The following is an 18,348-nucleotide window of genomic DNA, read 5'->3' as shown; positions in this document are numbered from 1 at the left end:
GTGCCTTTATATGGAAGAATTAAACAAAAGTGTTCATTGCAGAAATAAGCATGTTGACAAGTGAATGAGAAAGAAAAATAACATTGACACAATGTCTAATAAACAGAACGGATTTCAGGAGGATTTGAGAAATACGGAGTTGTTTCTGCCTCGTTACTTCACCCTGTTCTGTTTACGGGAACAATCAACGTCTGTTACACTGACACCAGTCCTGGTGCGTGTAGTAATTACTTTAACAAGATATTTATTTCTATATGTTTGGCTGATTTTGGCAGGATGAGTCCTCCATAAGAAGCGGCCTCACTGAGTGTCTAAATAGAACAGAAGAGAATTTCCTCAGAGAGTTTCCTTCATATTTAACTTTATATAACATGGAAAAGAGTTAAATGTACATAAGTATTAAGTGGAACTGAAATATTAGGAGAGATATTTAACGTAACTGCTAATATTTAATTGAGCAGATAAGACGAGGTGAGTTTGCCAGGACATCCTGCTCTGCTTCAGGTGAAAAGTTAAGATCTGAAAGCGGATCTGGACTCCACGCCTTACTGAGTCAAAGTTCTGATAGTTGCTACCTGGGATCAGAGCTGAGCGGATTATTTCCAGCATGAGCCGCGTTCTGGAGCCGCCGGCGCTGAAGCAGCTGAGGTCTGTGACCTACAGCCTCGTCTTCATCCTCGGTGTCGCTCTGCTGCTCTGGACCTTCAGGTGGGTGAAGCTCTGGAGCCACGAGACGGACAGACAGAGTCGGGTTCAGCTGATGGGATGTAATAAAAAACACAGGAAGCTCCACTTTCTTCCTGTCAGTGATTCACTCACCGTAAAATCTAGAAGAAGAAGCAATCTGTTGTAGATTTGCTGCAGTTTTGATGTTTGGGATCATCTCGATAGTCACTACTGGACATGGAGCCCAAAATCCAGACTTTTTCTAAAATTCAGACGTTTTTTCTTTAAAAAAAAGTGAATTTTCTTGAATTTATGACTTTTTTCTTAAAATTCTGACTTGAGTAAAAATAATAATCTGTGTTTGTAGTGAATTTGGAGACTTACAACTTTCACAGGTTTTTTTTTATATCGTATATTGAAAGTGTCCAAATAAAACCATGTAATAAAAATCAATCACACGTGTCTGTTACTACCCAATAGTAAGTCCCGCCCACTCCTCACAACTCTTTGGACTCACTACTGCCCAGTTCTCTGTCTAACAGGTCCGGAAAATCCCCAGAAACTCGGGTCTTACCCTAGCAATAGTTTATGGTGAATTATCTGTTTAAACTGGGGTCGGAAAGGACTCGTCTAGCTCTGACTACCTTCGATCCAGAAGTTATGACCTTTTACAGTTGGGGGGCAATCCGCTGAGTAGCCCTCACAGCGACATAACCCCTACAACCACTCCTGTTAACGGTAGCTCCTTTCCTAAAATAACGGCACTTGTTAACGGCTAGATTAAATTTAGTGACTTAGAGTTAAGTCCCAAGGTCATTATTTTAGTTTTGGCCAAAAGCAACCTATAAAACATTTCTACTTTTTCCTCCCAGAATCAAACTTCATAGCTATTTCACAACCATCAAAGAACTTTAAGGTGACTCATTAATTGAATGTCCACAACATCTTTTAGATTTTCTTAAATGCTAATTATTTTATTAGTAAGGCAATTTTGCAAGGGTCAGTACAGCTTAATTCAGTAGCAGAAATAATCAAATAAGTAAAATCAATAATCTAGCCTATCTTTCCCTAATGCTGACACTGAGAACTAAAAAAGGGAAACTTTGAGAGAGACGGACAGAGTTTGGCATTTTGAACCCCAGAACTGGCCTGATGATGAAGAAGGTGTTGCAGCAGCAGGAGGTTCCCAGTACAGGAAGAGTACTGACTTAGAGCGGCAGGTCTCGGGCATCAGGGTGACTTCCTCATGCGCGTAGCGGTCCTCAGCTTCTTGTCTTGCAGCTCTGTAGCTCCCTTCTCCTCGTCTCACGATCTTTCTGGTCCCACGGAAGGAACACACCAGTTCTTCCTCTTTGCCTTTGTTCTTTGTCTTTGTCTTTATCTTCATCTTTGCCTTGGTCTTTGTCTTTGGGGGTCTAAACCCAGCTGATGAGAGAAGTGCGATTTGAAGCCACATGTTGCGGGGCTAACGGGTTGGTCCCCATGTGCAGAACAGTCTTCGGTTCTGTGGCCCCGGCTCTTCTTCAGCTGCAGAGTTCTTTGTCCATCTCCGTCTTGGCTCGAAGCTGCCTGAAGGATCCAACCAACGATTCCTCTGTTGCACCCACCTTATAAAGGGTTTATCCACCTTTTGGTGCGTTTGCATTGGCTAGCTTTGTTGCTGTGCCCGTCTCATTGGCTGACTGCTTGGACAGATGATCTCATCTCCATCACCCTGTAGACCTCATGTCCTGATGTCTGTTCTAATGTCCCCAAGTTGCTCAACAGTTCCTCCTACCTCTGTTTCCTGCCCAACCTTTTCTTAGGCAAGTTGAAGTTTAGCAATAAGGCTTTAGTCTTCTCCGTTCTCCTATCAGTTCCTCTTTTCCCCTGACCTTTCACCTACCATCTACCTTCAACACAACATCAGTGACCTTTAATTACAGTTACAACATTTTACACCTTTTCAAGTTCAATGTCAAAATCACATTTATAACCTTTTAGTTTTAACATTCATTTATAATGTTATAATAGCCATAACTTATTAGTTACTCTTATTATAATCATAATGTGAGTTATTACAGACACTTCTGAAAAGAAACCAAGAATATCCATTATTCTAATTATTTGATACCATGTTACAGTTACTTGTTTCACCTTTAAGTACTTCCACAAGTGTGAGAGTAAGTGTAAATATTCTTATAATCAAACCAACATCAACCACTGGTTAAACCGATATTAATTATTGGCATAATTATAAGTCATTATTTTAAGTATTTTACTCTGGGTTTTATCCAATCTCTCAAAATGTTTAGATTTTATTCTTTAAAAACCTTTAATGCTTTAAAATAAGGAATGGTCTGAACTATTTTTAGCCTGATGCAAGAAAGAAACTTCCTCTTTATTAAGGAAATGAGCTCTTCCTGTTTCATGACTCTCTTTCTGCCTGACTATGATTTTTTATGATTAAATAGAAAAAAGTAGAATTAAAGCAAAGTTTGCAGGACACAATAACAACACACACAACCAGATTCATTTTATTACAGTCTGACTCTATTGTTGGGTCTTGATGTCACCTATGTCATTAATTTTACGGTAATTTTATTTGTTATTACTATTAAACTAAAATCTCCAGCATGGGGAAGTGGGATGAGCTCGACTTTTCTCGACACCCCCTCCGCGAGGTCAGACCTTTCACATGCTGGGAACCCAACATCCTCTTGCAGGTCTGCGTCCTCATCCCCTGGAAAGAGAAGATGGTCGTCTGGGATGTGAAGATCCTCCATCGTCACCAAGGCCACAGCAGTCTGGGATGTGAAGATGCAGATCCTCCATCGTCACCAAGGCCACAGCAGTCTGGGATGTGAAGATGCAGATTCTCAGTTGTCACCAAGGGCTCAGCAGTCTTCAAACTCCACTGCTCTTTGACACCCCCTCCTTGGAGTTTTGATGTCTCTCAGGAAGTGACGAATGTTGAAGAGAAGCCAGGTCGCTCTGATCCTTTAATAGTGACAAAAAATCCTCAGCTGAATGAAGCGTTGGTTCTTCAGGATGTAGAAGATTCCTTAGGGACAGGTTGATGGGCAAAAACCCTCAAATAAAAAATAAAAAAAAACTCTGGATGTTCAGTAGAGCAAAACAAAAAGCATAAGCAGCATGACGCTTTATCCATAATCATAATCCTTTTCCATCGCTGGGGTCGTTAAAGGGTTACTGGAGTTGTCGGAGGCAACAGGACTCTGTCAGGCAGGACTCTGTGAAGTCCACAGGTTGCTTCCAGGTGTTGGGTGTGATTTCAACACTTTGTTGCAGGATTGATCTTTGTGGTTGTCTATGACGCCACTCCTTCCTCATGACTTCAGTCCCTTTTCCAGTTTAATCCATCCTTTTGTGACAGGAGTTCTTCTTTAGCATAATCCAATTTCTTCAGGGCCCTCCTAGTCCTAAGCCTTGAAGTTGTTCTTTGAATGGCAATCATCCTGTAATAGTAGCCAGTCTAACACAGGATGGCATGATGCTTGATTCTCGCAATGTTCTGGTTCGCTTTAGCTAAGAACTGGCTTGAACACTGACCTCGTGGACCCCTTTCTTCATAAGTAATACTTTTTTACAGTGCAGTACTTGCTTCACAAAATTCATTCCATTGAATTTCAACTTGATCACCGTGACTACAGGCCGATCTTGATCTTTAATCCAAACTTTCTGTCCTGTTTTCAATGACACTGTAAACTGCAACTTCCCCTTTCCCTCTCTGGGCAAAAAGGAGAAGTGCCTTCGCCTTCCGGCTTTCTGTGACGTGAACGGAGTTCCTCTGCAGGGGAAGACCTGCTCTTTTTCAGCTGTCACTGTTACACCATGTCCATCAGCACCAAGAGGTACTCCTCACCTCTCTTTTCTGTTATCCATGGGGCCTGCTACATCCATGCAGATTGAGCCCCAGGGGATCGTGCTTTTGATGGTCAATCCTTCCAACCGCTGCCCTTGGCGGCCTGCGTTGTATTGTCCACATACCTCACAGCCCCGTAGCACGCGTTGGACTTGTTTCACTGGGATCCAAAGCTCATGCTCATCCAGCTCCTTACGGGTAGGCCATACGCCTGCATGTCCAAGGGCTTCATGCACGCTCCGCACGACCTCATCCACGTATTCTTCTGGGACCTCCCTTCCTCTGGGAGTAGTGTCCCACTTCTCGGCTCCGACAAAGACAATTTTTCTCTGTTGGACATAGCAGTCCACTTCGTCATTTCCACGCCAATGAGCTCCCTCATGCGTGTGCTCTCAGATGCTCAACCTTGAGCTCCAGATGCATTTCACCACTTCCTTGTGAAATTACTTACATCTTCTGGACGTACGACCTTGCGTCGTACTCCTCGGTCTCTTTGTCTCCGAGTCGCCTATCCCCCAAAGCCTCTCAGGGTACCTTAGAGCAGGGATGGGTCTAGGCTAGGTTGGCTACTGGCTTCCCTTCTGGATGCGATCGTTCATCCTCAGCTGAAGCTTTTCCCTCGCCTGCACGCTGTACAGTTACTGCAAGGGTCGCGGCTGACAAGCCTCATCAGTCGCTCCCAACTCTATTTCCTAAGAGTTGGTCTCCCAAGTGAGCTATTCAGACCCTCTCGTCTGTTTTTACTGACTTGGTCAAAGTAAGGCCCTCCTACTCATTAGGGTCGGGCCCACCCAGGGACGCCATGTCTGTTACTACCCAATAGTAAGTCCCGCCCACTCCTCACAACTCTTTGGACTCACTACTGCCCAGTTCTCTGTCTAACAGGTCCGGAAAATCCCCAGAAACTCGGGTCTTACCCTAGCAATAGTTTATGGTGAATTATCTGTTTAAACTGGGGTCGGAAAGGACTCGTCTAGCTCTGACTACCTTCGATCCAGAAGTTATGACCTTTTACAGTTGGGGGGCAATCCGCTGAGTAGCCCTCACAGCGACATAACCCCTACAACCACTCCTGTTAACGGTAGCTCCTTTCCTAAAATAACGGCACTTGTTAACGGCTAGATTAAATTTAGTGACTTAGAGTTAAGTCCCAAGGTCATTATTTTAGTTTTGGCCAAAAGCAACCTATAAAACATTTCTACTTTTTCCTCCCAGAATCAAACTTCATAGCTATTTCACAACCATCAAAGAACTTTAAGGTGACTCATTAATTGAATGTCCACAACATCTTTTAGATTTTCTTAAATGCTAATTATTTTATTAGTAAGGCAATTTTGCAAGGGTCAGTACAGCTTAATTCAGTAGCAGAAATAATCAAATAAGTAAAATCAATAATCTAGCCTATCTTTCCCTAATGCTGACACTGAGAACTAAAAAAGGGAAACTTTGAGAGAGACGGACAGAGTTTGGCATTTGAACCCCAGAACTGGCCTGATGATGAAGAAGGTGTTGCAGCAGCAGGAGGTTCCCAGTACAGGAAGAGTACTGACTTAGAGCGGCAGGTCTCGGGCATCAGGGTGACTTCCTCATGCGCGTAGCGGTCCTCAGCTTCTTGTCTTGCAGCTCTGTAGCTCCCTTCTCCTCGTCTCACGATCTTTCTGGTCCCACGGAAGGAACACACCAGTTCTTCCTCTTTGCCTTTGTTCTTTGCCTTTGTCTTTATCTTCATCTTTGCCTTGGTCTTTTTCTTTGGGGGTCTGAACCCAGCTGATGAGAGAAGTGCGATTTGAAGCCACATGTTGCGGGGCTAACGGGTTGGTCCCCATGTGCAGAACAGTCTTCGGTTCTGTGGCCCCGGCTCTTCTTCAGCTGCAGAGTTCTTTGTCCATCTCCGTCTTGGCTCGAAGCTGCCTGAAGGATCCAACCAACGATTCCTCTGTTGCACCCACCTTATAAAGGGTTTATCCACCTTTTGGTGCGTTTGCATTGGCTAGCTTTGTTGCTGTGCCCGTCTCATTGGCTGACTGCTTGGACAGATGATCTCATCTCCATCACCCTGTAGACCTCATGTCCTGATGTCTGTTCTAATGTCCCCAAGTTGCTCAACAGTTCCTCCTACCTCTGTTTCCTGCCCAACCTTTTCTTAGGCAAGTTGAAGTTTAGCAATAAGGCTTTAGTCTTCTCCGTTCTCCTATCAGTTCCTCTTTTCCCCTGACCTTTCACCTACCATCTACCTTCAACACAACATCAGTGACCTTTAATTACAGTTACAACATTTTACACCTTTTCAAGTTCAATGTCAAAATCACATTTATAACCTTTTAGTTTTAACATTCATTTATAATGTTATAATAGCCATAACTTATTAGTTACTCTTATTATAATCATAATGTGAGTTATTACAGACACTTCTGAAAAGAAACCAAGAATATCCATTATTCTAATTATTTGATACCATGTTACAGTTACTTGTTTCACCTTTAAGTACTTCCACAAGTGTGAGAGTAAGTGTAAATATTCTTATAATCAAACCAACATCAACCACTGGTTAAACCGATATTAATTATTGGCATAATTATAAGTCATTATTTTAAGTATTTTACTCTGGGTTTTATCCAATCTCTCAAAATGTTTAGATTTTATTCTTTAAAAACCTTTAATGCTTTAAAATAAGGAATGGTCTGAACTATTTTTAGCCTGATGCAAGAAAGAAACTTCCTCTTTATTAAGGAAATGAGCTCTTCCTGTTTCATGACTCTCTTTCTGCCTGACTATGATTTTTTATGATTAAATAGAAAAAAGTAGAATTAAAGCAAAGTTTGCAGGACACAATAACAACACACACAACCAGATTCATTTTATTACAGTCTGACTCTATTGTTGGGTCTTGATGTCACCTATGTCATTAATTTTACGGTAATTTTATTTGTTATTACTATTAAACTAAAATCTCCAGCATGGGGAAGTGGGATGAGCTCGACTTTTCTCGACACACGGGAACAGAGTGTGAGGAAAGTGATGATAAAAGGGTAAAAATAAGACAAAATGTTAAAGTGACAACACTGCAGAAAAGAAGACATTGTAATTTTATTGAACTTAATTCCTCCTGAGCCTTTATAGATACTTTCAAAGGCAAATGATGCTAATTATTTTCTCCAATCCTTAGTAAATCCGTCCACATGTAAATTCATTGAAGACATAATCCTTTCTGTTTCTGTCATTTCTTATATTGTTTTCTGTTAGGTAATAATCAGACCACCAGAAATCAGGTCAACTTTTTCCCTTCCCAGGTTGATTGGCAGCCAGAACTGCTAATGCTTGTTAGCATTGTGCTAACAAGCATTAGCATTGTTAGCATTGTGCTAACAAGCAGCAAACAGAGAAAACTTCTGCATTTGATCATTTACTCAGGTCTGTTTAATTTGCTCTGTGGTATTTGGGTTCGGAGCCAAGATGCAGGTTATTGAGTTATTTTCCTATCCAAACTGGTTCTATGAAAGTCCCCAGGGCTTTAACTATACACTTACTCATATGTCAAATGATCCGTCTTTGACACCGGCAGCTTTCATTCTGCAGGACTGATGAAAAACGAAACCTTCAGAGCTTTGTGACGTGGAAACTTGCAGCAATAAATGGGTTTGTTACATTTTCCTCAGTCAGTCGAGAGTCGACTCCAGATTTACAAAACATGTTGGCTGAAAGTTTAACTTTTAACCCTAAAAATACAGCCAAGGATACGATGGAATGGATCAAAACAACCTGTATAAATGTGTTAGAAAGGCCTAGTCAAAGTCCAAATCAAATCAACTTTTATAGTGTTCTTGTTGTCTTGTTTTGTGCTGGAAGTGAAGATGAACGTTTCCAGTTATTGTATGAAAAAAAAAACTCCTGACACAGATAATGACGACATAGATGCATAAAACATTTGAAATCATGTCCCGAACACAAAGAAAACGATAAAACTCTGACCTTAAAAACCAATTCCAGGTTCTGATCAATTAAAATAATCTGCATCAGATCAACACATTTCTAAAAGCAAACGGACGTTAGAGGCTCATCAGGCGGTTTCGCTCTGTTTGCTCACCTGGGCTCCCGTAGATCAGATTAAATCCTTGCGGTTAAAGGTTTTTTGTCAACAGCAAACCTGTGTTCAGGTTTTTAAGTCAACAAATGAATCCGCAGCGACTGCTGCAGTTTATCAGAATGGTAAAGTTACAGGTTAGAGGTTTTTGTTGTGTTAATTAAATAATCCAAACCTAATTAAAGTTAGTTGTTTTACGTAACAATGTGCCAGCGAGGTCACTTCCGGGTTCGTTCCTGTTTTCCGGTAAATTGCTCCAAACTGGTAATATCTGAAGTCTGTATTGTTCATGTGTCAGAAACATGTTTCTGTTGCTCTGCAGGTTCGACGGGATGCCGCAGATCCAGGTTCTGATTTCCTCTGAGCTGCAACCATCAGTGCCGCCAACTGAGCCTCAGAGCCCAACCGCAGGTAGAACAGGTGAGGCTACCTGAAGCTCTGTCCGCTCCGAGGCCGAGGGCGGGAAATGATGCCTTTAATCGATACTGGACATGCATCGATCCTCTCGTTTCTCATCTGATACCGATATTAATATCTGAGGCTGAGCACCAGCCGATCTGATACAGAAAAACAGCTGAATTGACATAAAACGTGTTTTTTTGTTTGTTTTTTTGAAACAACGACATAAATGTACTGACTTACAAATTTATCTGATGACTCTGCACCAATACATCACACTGAAACCTACCAACGGCTTCACAGATTTGATCGAACTTGTAAAAACAACTTTAATCTGTCCAGTCGGTGCAGTTAGGAGCAGAACAGTCAACAGAAAATAAATAACGCAGAAAAGAAAACTGACAAAAACATTTGGTCAAACATGCAAAGATAAACTTCACCAAGCTGTTTTCAAATGGTTCAGAGTTCAGTTAGGAATTCTAAATATAACATAAAATAAATACTAAAGCTAGATGTAGCTCAGAGCACAAAGCATAGAAGTACATCAAACAGATCTGCCCTTATGCATTAGGAACACATGTTTTTCCATATTTACATACCGAGTGATACAAATATTAATATCGGATCGGTGCATCTCTCGTTCAGACTCTGCTGATCAGTATTGGTCTCGTTTTCCTGAGTTTGGGTTCAGAGACCTGAGCTTTACCGCTGCTGCTAACGTTTTGTTTTCATTCTGCAGTTCTTAAAGGACAGCCGGCCCGTCTGTTAAGGGTCAGAGGTTCAAGAACGCTGCTGATATCTGCTTATCTGGAGCATCGGACAACACAGACAGAGGTCAGATATTTTATGGAGACACTTTAATCTCCAACTAGTTGACAAAACCAATTATTTCGATGTGAGAAGCAACGAGAGAGTCCAGCCACTAAAACTGTTTTATCAAGTTAATTGCAGGGTTTATAATTACATTCTATGTTTCACATTAGTTCATATCACTAATTATTGATCAGTTTTTATGTTTTAAATATCTGAAATGGTGACATGACCTTTCCTGTTTTACGCCTAATTTTTACTCCAAATCGTTTTTTAAATTTTATTTTAATCGGTTATGAGTCAAAGTGGGAAAATTTGAAATTGCTGCATTCACAAGTTGTTCAGCTAATAACTTTGGTTGCTAGGTAACCGAGGGGGTGGGGGGCTTGAAACTGCTTCCTACCCAGCAGCTTGTTGCTAGGTAACCAAAAAGTGAGTGAGCTGATGCCGCTAAACTATGTTAGCAGAGCAGCTAAAGCTTTTCCTCTGCCTACATCTCCCAGAATGCTGTGCGGTTCTGGGAATATTCCATCAGATTCAGATGATGGTTGTGTGGAGAAAAAAACTCGCCGCCTTTTCTCTGTTAGTTTACTCTACCACATCCCACAATGCAATGCAACAGGAAGCCGTTGGGTTCATGCTTGCCCCACATACCTGGTCACTTCGTCGCACCGAGGTCGCATCAAGGTCGCACCGAGGTCGCATCAAGGTCACACCACAAGCAAAAAGCTCTAGATCATCTCAGACGAACTGTTTCAGTGTGGTTGTTTTAGTCTACTGTGACTCTTTGGTAGCTGCTTTGTTCACACACACACACACGCACACCACACACACACACACACACACACACACACACACACACACACACACTGCAGCTCGTCGGAGGCGCTGATCCCACCCCAGGAATGTGACAGATTGTTGCCGTGTCACATTTCACAGCAAACAGGAACAAACTCTTTCTACAGAAACTCATGTTGGATTAATAACCTTTCAAACATTTACCGAGTTCTGAAGTATAAAATAAGAGAATTCCCTCCAAAAACAAACATGGACATTCAAGCTGCCAGTTTCTTGGTCAGAGCTGCTCGTTTGTGTGAACGGTGAGGATAAATGATTAGTTAAGCTTAATGTAAAGCCATGATGAAGCTCTTCTCCTCAGGACTTAGTGGATTTAACTACATAACAGTTCATATTTATGTTCAGGTTGTTTCCGTAAGCCGGTAAAAAGCAGAAATGTTACTACAGTGGACTTGTTTGGAGTTTAATGTGAAATACCAACACAAAGTGGTGAACAAATGTGACGAAAGAAACATGAAACCCGATTCAAAAAGTTATTTTTACAAATAAAAACCTGAAAAGGCAGCGGGCAAACGTATTCAGCCCCCTTTTCTCTGAGTGCAACTTGTTGCCTTCAGAAGTTGCCTGATGACTAAATAAAGTCCAGTCGTGTGTAAAATCTGATCTCAGCTGCTTTGTGTCAAGCAGAGAATTTGGGTTGAAATGTTTAAGGAGGGGCTGCACAGTGGCGCAGTTGGTAGAGCTGTTGCCTTGCAGCAAGAAGGTTCTGGGTTCGATTCCCGGCCTGGGGTCTTCCTGCATGGAGTCTCCATGTTCTCCCTGTGCATGGTGGGTTTTCTCCGGGTACTCTGGTTTCCTCCCACAGTCCAAAAACATGACTGTCAGGTTAATTGGCCTCTCCAAATTGCCCCTAGGTGTGAGTGTCTGTGTGCATGGTTGTGTGTCTCTGTGTTGCCCTGCGACAGACTGGCGACCTGTCCAGGGTGACCCCGCCTCTCACCCGAAACGTTAGCTGGAGATGGGCACCAGCACCCCTCCCGACCCCACTGAGGGGAAAAAGGGTGCAAGAAAATGGATGGATGGATGTTTAAGGAGTTAGAATCTAATAAAAATGATGAAAACATGTCTTCCTGTGTCAGGTTCGGGTTATTGCGATAAAGTTGCGACGTGAGACAGTCGTCCTTCAGTGCCTCCTGCGCTGCCAGGATCAGCAGCTCGTCTCTAAAGCTGCCATTAGGATCCACAGGGATCATTTCCGCTTCCCCTACGGGACGGCGGACGTCCTGTGCCCCGTCCCATCAGGCTGTGAGGCGCCAACGCACGTCGCCATCGCCCCAGAGCCAATCAAAGACCAAGGTAACGACTCCACTACACTGCATGAGGTTGGCCAGTAGTTTAATATAATCAAACATTTTAGAAATCTTTGGTATTTTAGCACAGAAGTGAAGCAGAAGCAGAGAAAACAACCAGAACAGAATCAGCCCAGGAAGAACAAAGCCTAACTACTGGATGCCTCTTCTTGTTCTGTTTGAAACGATTTTGATGCACGTGAGTCAGGAAATGTGATGGTTACAAGTTTCAAGTTCTTCCTCTTTTCTTTTTCTCTAAACCAGAAAAATCTGAGCTTGAGTTTCTGGAGATTAAGAATCAAAAAGCTCTGACCAGCTCATTTCCTCACAACTTCACCTGCTGCTTCTCTGCCATGTATAACTTCACCAACGTCCTGCAGGTAACGTCACTTCGTCTGTGTTTAAAAACACAGCAGGAGACGCATCGGCTTCCACTGCTGCGTTTTGCTGGTTTTATTATTCTTTTCCAAAACGTGGTTGGCTTGGAAACCAACGTTGTTGCATTTCTGAGCTCATGTTTTCATAGTTTTAATGTAAATTTCTATACCGTGTTGCAGCTGGTGCAGAATTTGGAGATGCTTCAGTTACTGGGAGTGAACAGAGTCGTTGTCTACAAGACGAACTGCAGCGCGGATGTTCAGCGAGTTCTGGACTATTACTCACACAAAGGTGAGTAATATGATCAGGTCTGGCTGTGCCTGTCTTCATAAACAGCCCATCATCATCTGACCAGTTACCAAACTAACATGACTGATCAGCCTCTCTACATTCTCCTTAGGTGTGAGTGCGTGGATGGTTGTTGTCTGTCTCTGTGTTGCCCTGAGATTAACCTGTCCAGGTGACCCCACCTCTCACCTGTTGACTGCTGGACATAGACGATCCCAGTAGGGATGAGCGTGTTGGATAATGGATGGATGGAGGTTTATCTGGTGAACCCAACAAGCCTCTTATGGTGATAACAGCGTGACATGAACCATACAATCCCCCACTGGTTGATGCATACCAGGAGTCTGCAACTATGCTGCAACTTTTAATGCATCCCTGCTCACCTGGATCAATAGTCTGAATTACCTCCTTACTATGTCATTGTTTCACCTACCAATGGATAGTTGACAACATCTTCAGAAAAGTTGACTTCTAGGAGCGTCTTCAGTGGTATTCCTCAGGGTCACTGGGTGTTTCACCATTTACTTCTAGACAGCCTTTTCTGAGGAAGTAGAGCTCCATGAATCAACTTTTCACTCCAGCAGGAATCTTTTCTGCTTTTCTCAGCAGCCTCCGACCAATCTCTGATGGCTTGGCATTTACTTCGGCCGCCAACTCCCAAATCTTTCAGCAGCTTGATGGTCGTCGCTGCTACAGATCCTCTGCTTCAGTTTTCTGCCCCTGACATTGAGCCTCTGCACATCTGAGGTGTTTAAGTTCATTGGCTTCATCCACTGAATCCCAGGAGACTCATTGAGTTCAATGAGAAAGACTTTCTTCAAAAACCACAGAGTCTGAGAGTTGTGACTGCGATACAAGCCACTGGTCAACATCCACAAGCCTTTCCCAGTCACAAGCTGCTGAAAGCGGATCGTCCTTTGTGTTTTGTAACTCCGGCCTCCTCCTGGACACAAGTTGTTTGTGCAGACTCGTGGTCTTTTGGTACCAGAGAATTGGTAGAAGTTTGCTTCTCTTCCAGAGGAGTGGAAAGGTTTTTAGGACCTGCTTGTGGTGCCTGGTGTTACGTCATTGATTGAGTTGAACTGTTCTCTTGTTTTTAACCTCGGTCCGATTTAATTAGATCCAGTTCTCCTCTGGCATCAGCCAGGCCTTTTCATGCCCACCCCTGAAGCTCAGGAATGCCTTCCTGATTTGGACCATTGTCTGTAAACCTGAGAGATGGTTGAGAGTGGAAACGTCAGAACATCAGCAGGTTCTGAATGGACAGTTTCCTCTGTGTGTATCATAGAATACTAAGGTATATTTGGTGTCTAAATTATTAAAATAGGCAGTTATAAGCATTTTTAGAGGAAATGTCATGTATTTGCGGATTTCAGCTATAGACACTGTTGTGTTAGCAACCCTCACAAATACCATAAGAAGCATAGCAATGCTAATTCATTGGGTTAAAGAAGTATTTTAAAAAGTCTTTGGAAATAAGTCTTTTTTTCTGACAGGGCAGCAAATGAGAACTGAAACCAGCTGACCTTCCTGTATGTTCCAGGTCTACTGGAGGTGATTCCTTGGTCTCTGTCAAAGTACCTGAATGTTTCTCGAAGAGCTCGTCCAAGTCAAAGTCCTGGTGACCTTCACTACTTCGGTCAGATCCCGGCGCTCAACGACTGCCTGTACAGATCCATGTACCGGTCCAAATACGTGGCGCTGCATGATCTTGATGAGCTCATCCTCCCACAGTCTGTCAACAGGTAGAGTATCTACTTTATAAGAAAGTCAGTAGCACAGTGAGCTAAAATCTATGAATTCCTTTACTAATGCAGTTTGAAGTGTCTTATTGTTTTTGGTCATTTTCTCTGCAGCTGGACGGAGTTGCTGCCGCTGCTGGAGAAGAAGTACGGCGCTGACAGGTGTTACCTCTTTCAGAATAGCTGGATCCCCACCGAGTTTGCGTTGCCTCCTCCGAAACCCAAAGCTCTGCCTCCACAGGACCAGTGGCAGAACGTATCGGGTGTGAACATCCTGGCTCACTTCTACAGAGAACCCATCGTCCCCAGATTAAGATATCGCAACTTCAAGGTCATCGTCAACCCCAGAGCGGTGTTTGCCACATCCGTCCATGGAGTGCTGAAGGCGAAGAAATCCTCCGTCTGGGTGAACAGAAAAATAGCCCGCATGTACCACATAAAGTAAGTTGTATTTTAAACTTCAGGTTCCACAGAAATGTTTCTTTATATGGCCTAAACCAATCGTAGGCTGCATTCACAATAGTCCTGTCCAGTCCTCTTTAACCTGACTCCAGTCCGTTTACCTGGAAAGTCCGGTTCGGTTGGTGAGGTGTGAATGCTAGTCGAACTCCAGTCTGCCTACAAAGCTCGGTCTGGGTTCAGTTGAAGTGAACTCTGGTTTGAATCCATATGTGAACGCCAAGCAGGCCAGAGACCGCTCCTAAAGCAGGAAGCACTACAGCGCAGGGCATTCTGGGTAAAAATAACCACAAAACATCCTAGCCTAGTGCTAGTGTGTGTTTTTTTTTCTTTTTACAAAAGACTAGAGAGAAATCGTACAACCTCTAAAATTTGAAGCCACTCCATTTTTGTTTCCATCTGGTGAAGAAGGAAGTTGCTCTCAGTGTCTTCAGAGGCTTACTTTAGTGGTCCTTGGTGCAGCGCCCCCACAGGCCAGGAGGGGAACAGGTTGCTGAAAGTGATTGGTTTGACTCAGAGCAGAGAGAAAGAGCCACAGCAGCTGGAGCAGATGATGAAGTTTTGTCCCGGTAGAACCGAGTCTACCGGACCATCAGGTGTGAAAATACTCTTAATGGAAACCACTGCATTACAGTGAAGTAAAAGATTAGCTGATGCTAATGGTAAACATCTAAACCCACCAAAATACTAACGCTAACCATTTAGACGCCTGTCTCTTTGGATTTGTTTCTAATCTTACCTCCTTCCAGTTGACGACTGGTGTGAGACTCACAAACAGCAAAGTCCTGAGTTTCTGATTTTTACAGTAATAAGCTGCGCTAAGGGGTTAAAGTTCTCAGAAACATTTAGCGTCAGACACAAACAACTTCCAGTTTCTGTGAAAGAGCAAAACAGAAAACAGTCCTTTTGAATTATTGCATAAGCATCCACATCCTGGCCTCTTTACAGTAAAGATGTCCCCTCTCTGTCCTTTGCCTTCTGTCTCCTCAGACCTCGGGGACAGACCAGTCTGAAGCCACAGAGTCTGATTTATGAAGGCCGCCTGCTGAGCTACAGCGCTGACCTTACTCCTGCTGTCAACGCTGTTCTCAGTGACACTCGACTCCTGCAGACGGCGTGAACTGTCATTTTTATTCCACACTGATATCTATTCATCGTTTTTGTTTTTGTTGCCATGCCAACTACATTTTTCTTCCTGAAAAACTTAAAGCTCACAAACACTCCCCTGCTGGTCTGATTTGCATGCAGCTCTCTGCTCTGATGTGCTTCATATTTTCTTCATGCTGTTGTGTGAGTATCATCTCTCTCCATTGGGACTGACTCAAACAGCAAAGTCCTCAGTTTCTGACTTTGCTACATATTATTACTTTAAAGTTGTCTAAAGTAAAAAACATATGATGTGACATAAAGTTCATCCAAATTATGAACATAGGAAACATTTTATGAAAATAGTTGGCTTGAAAGGCCCCAAAATGTCGGCCATCTTGAAAAATAACCATCATCCTGAAATTCTAGTGGCTATTGGGAAATATATATTCTTCTGCTGTATTCACATTTCATAATGTTTGTAATATTTCTGTGATAAAAAATATACTTGGAGAACTACGTGTTTTTAGAAAGATGTTAAAAGTTATCTCTCTTTTAGAAAGACAGGAAGTTGTTTCGGTGAATTTTCCTTCATATCGGAATAAAAAACGCTGTAAAAAAAAACTTTATTGTTGAATCTGATCTTACTAAAGTGTGTTTGATTTGTCAGTAAGACAAACCTGAGAATTACAGACATTAAAGTTTACACCGTTAGTAGTATCATTTATCAGTTATCATTTTTCTCCAGTCATAAAGCTGTGGATGACATCTCAGCTTTGCTCTCAGACCACATTGTTCCTCAACTGTTAAATATACTAACTCAACCCATGCTGTCATATTTCCATCAAAGCCAAGAGACACTTTGTCTTTCCACGTCTCCAAACCAGCTGGACTAGTTCAGCCGTACCAAGTAAACGAGGAGATGATCATCAGTGGGATTACAGCCACATTTTTAACACCGTGCAGTTATTAGGCCACAGGCATCCAAACCTGTTTCATGAGAAATAAAAACATCTGAGGAATTTTCACACATCCCCTGGAGTCCTGAAAGGATGAAGCTTTTCCAGCGGAACCGAACGAATCGCAGCTCTGCTCACTCTGGACACGTCTGAGTTTTTATTCAATTAAGTTTATATTAAATTCACTCTAAAAACCAAACCATCGCCGTAAATCAAGGCTTCTCTCCCACCTGGTTACAGTTAGCAGGACATGAAACATTGATCTACAGTTTTATGTGTATTTGTTGATCATTTTGATCATATCTGACTAAATGTTACGCTTATTGCATCTGTCATAATTGTTGACCGATGTTTTTATGATGTAAATCAACTTAAAATTTAAACAAACGGGAGGAGAAGCAATCTTTAAATCTGACACAAATAAAATGTTTGTCCAAACTATTTTATTAATATTTTTGAATAAATAAAAACATCAAAATGCAGCAAAAGGGACCAAACTGATAAAAAAAATCAGCTCCCTGAATTAAAAGTTTGATTTATTTATTTATTTTACAACATGGGATTCATCTGTGTTCAACCCCCTGAACTCTGATGCCTCTAAATAAAATCCAGCGTAACCAGTTGTCTAAAGGCACCTTCAAGCAGAGTCCATGCCGAGTTCATCTCAGCGTTTCTGGATTCCGAGAATCAGGAAGAAATTTCTTCACAATCTTAAAACAATTTCTCAAACTTCAACCAGGAAGTAGTTTTAATAAAATCTCTTTCGAATCAGGATAAAAAAACTTTCTCCAGGTTGGCAGCAATAAACGTTTTTCTTGTTAAAGTCAAAGACTGAAGTCAAGACGGGTTTATTTCAGCGACATGGCAGTTCAGAGCTTTACACCATAAATTCATCATACGGTCATAAATTATGAAATAATAAACAGTTCAGTTTGTCAAATATCATCAACATCATCAGATGAGTTGATTTAGTTTTTCCAGTTCTTGCTGATAATAAACCAGGATTTTAGCTTCTGCTCTGAAAGTGACAAACATTAAAGCTGCGGTTAGTAACTTCACCACGTTGTGACTGTTTGTCAAATGATCAGCGAAAACGTCGCTACTACAGTAGCACTAAACAACCAATCAGAGCCAGGGGGCGGGGCGTAGTGTTGTCAATCACTCTGTGTGGCGCTGCTCATCCCTAACTTTTCCTCCGTTCTGCTCTGTGCCACGCTGCAGCTAGCAGAGCTTGTTGTGAATGCTAAGGCTAGTTAGCCTAGCCCCTGATGACGGCGGATTACGACAAGTTCTTTTCTCCACATTTAACAGCCAGCACATGAGGATGATTGTTAGCGCTAAGCCCCGCCTCCTGGTTGTTTTTGGTGCATTTCTTCAGCATTAGCTCAGATAATCGATGTTTTCTCAGATTATCTGCCTCATAAACTGCCACAACTTGGTGAATGTTTTAAAACATATTTATTTAAAT

At 42.3% G+C, this 18,348-nt stretch overlaps 1 protein-coding gene across 4 annotated transcripts; it reads left to right on the top strand.

The window, feature by feature from the left end:
* The first annotated feature begins 583 nt into the window (after positions 1 to 583).
* LOC103475238 (uncharacterized) lies at positions 584 to 16,614 on the top strand. Of its 4 annotated transcripts, none has more exons than XM_081614332.1 (9): positions 584 to 708; positions 8,935 to 9,032; positions 9,751 to 9,845; positions 11,759 to 11,975; positions 12,233 to 12,348; positions 12,526 to 12,637; positions 14,178 to 14,379; positions 14,491 to 14,817; positions 15,826 to 16,614. In XM_081614332.1, the coding sequence occupies exons 1-9, from the start codon at positions 608 to 610 to the stop codon at positions 15,953 to 15,955; spliced, it is 1,398 nt and encodes a 465-aa protein (XP_081470458.1). In that variant the 5' UTR covers positions 584 to 607; the 3' UTR covers positions 15,956 to 16,614. The 4 variants fall into 4 exon arrangements, with proteins under 4 accessions (XP_081470458.1, XP_081470459.1, XP_008424930.1 ...); XM_081614333.1 differs by lacking the exon at positions 15,826 to 16,614 and having other exon boundaries at positions 14,491 to 14,538; positions 14,618 to 14,777; XM_008426708.2 differs by lacking the exon at positions 584 to 708 and adding an exon at positions 8,308 to 8,737 and having other exon boundaries at positions 15,826 to 16,613.
* Positions 16,615 to 18,348: the final 1,734 nt, after the last annotated feature.

The sequence above is a fragment of the Poecilia reticulata genome, chromosome 13, assembly GCF_904066995.2.
Source record: "Poecilia reticulata chromosome 13, P_reticulata-male-v2, whole genome shotgun sequence".
NCBI classification, from domain to species: domain Eukaryota; kingdom Metazoa; phylum Chordata; class Actinopteri; order Cyprinodontiformes; family Poeciliidae; genus Poecilia; species Poecilia reticulata.
Note: the sequence above shows the minus strand (reverse complement) of the source record. Positions and strands in the feature narration are given on the sequence as shown.

What these genes read in the sequence shown, in the direction of transcription:
- LOC103475238 (XM_081614332.1), top strand. Translation starts at nt 608, where the DNA reads ATGAGCCGCGTTCTGGAGCCGCCGGCGCTGAAGCAGCTGAGGTCTGTG. An exon ending in CCCAACCGCAGGTAGAACAG is followed by an intron (nt 9,033 to 9,750) that starts GTGAGGCTACCT and finishes TTCATTCTGCAG; the next exon opens with TTCTTAAAGGACAGCCGGCC. An exon ending in ACTTCACCAACGTCCTGCAG is followed by an intron (nt 12,349 to 12,525) that starts GTAACGTCACTT and finishes ACCGTGTTGCAG; the next exon opens with CTGGTGCAGAATTTGGAGAT.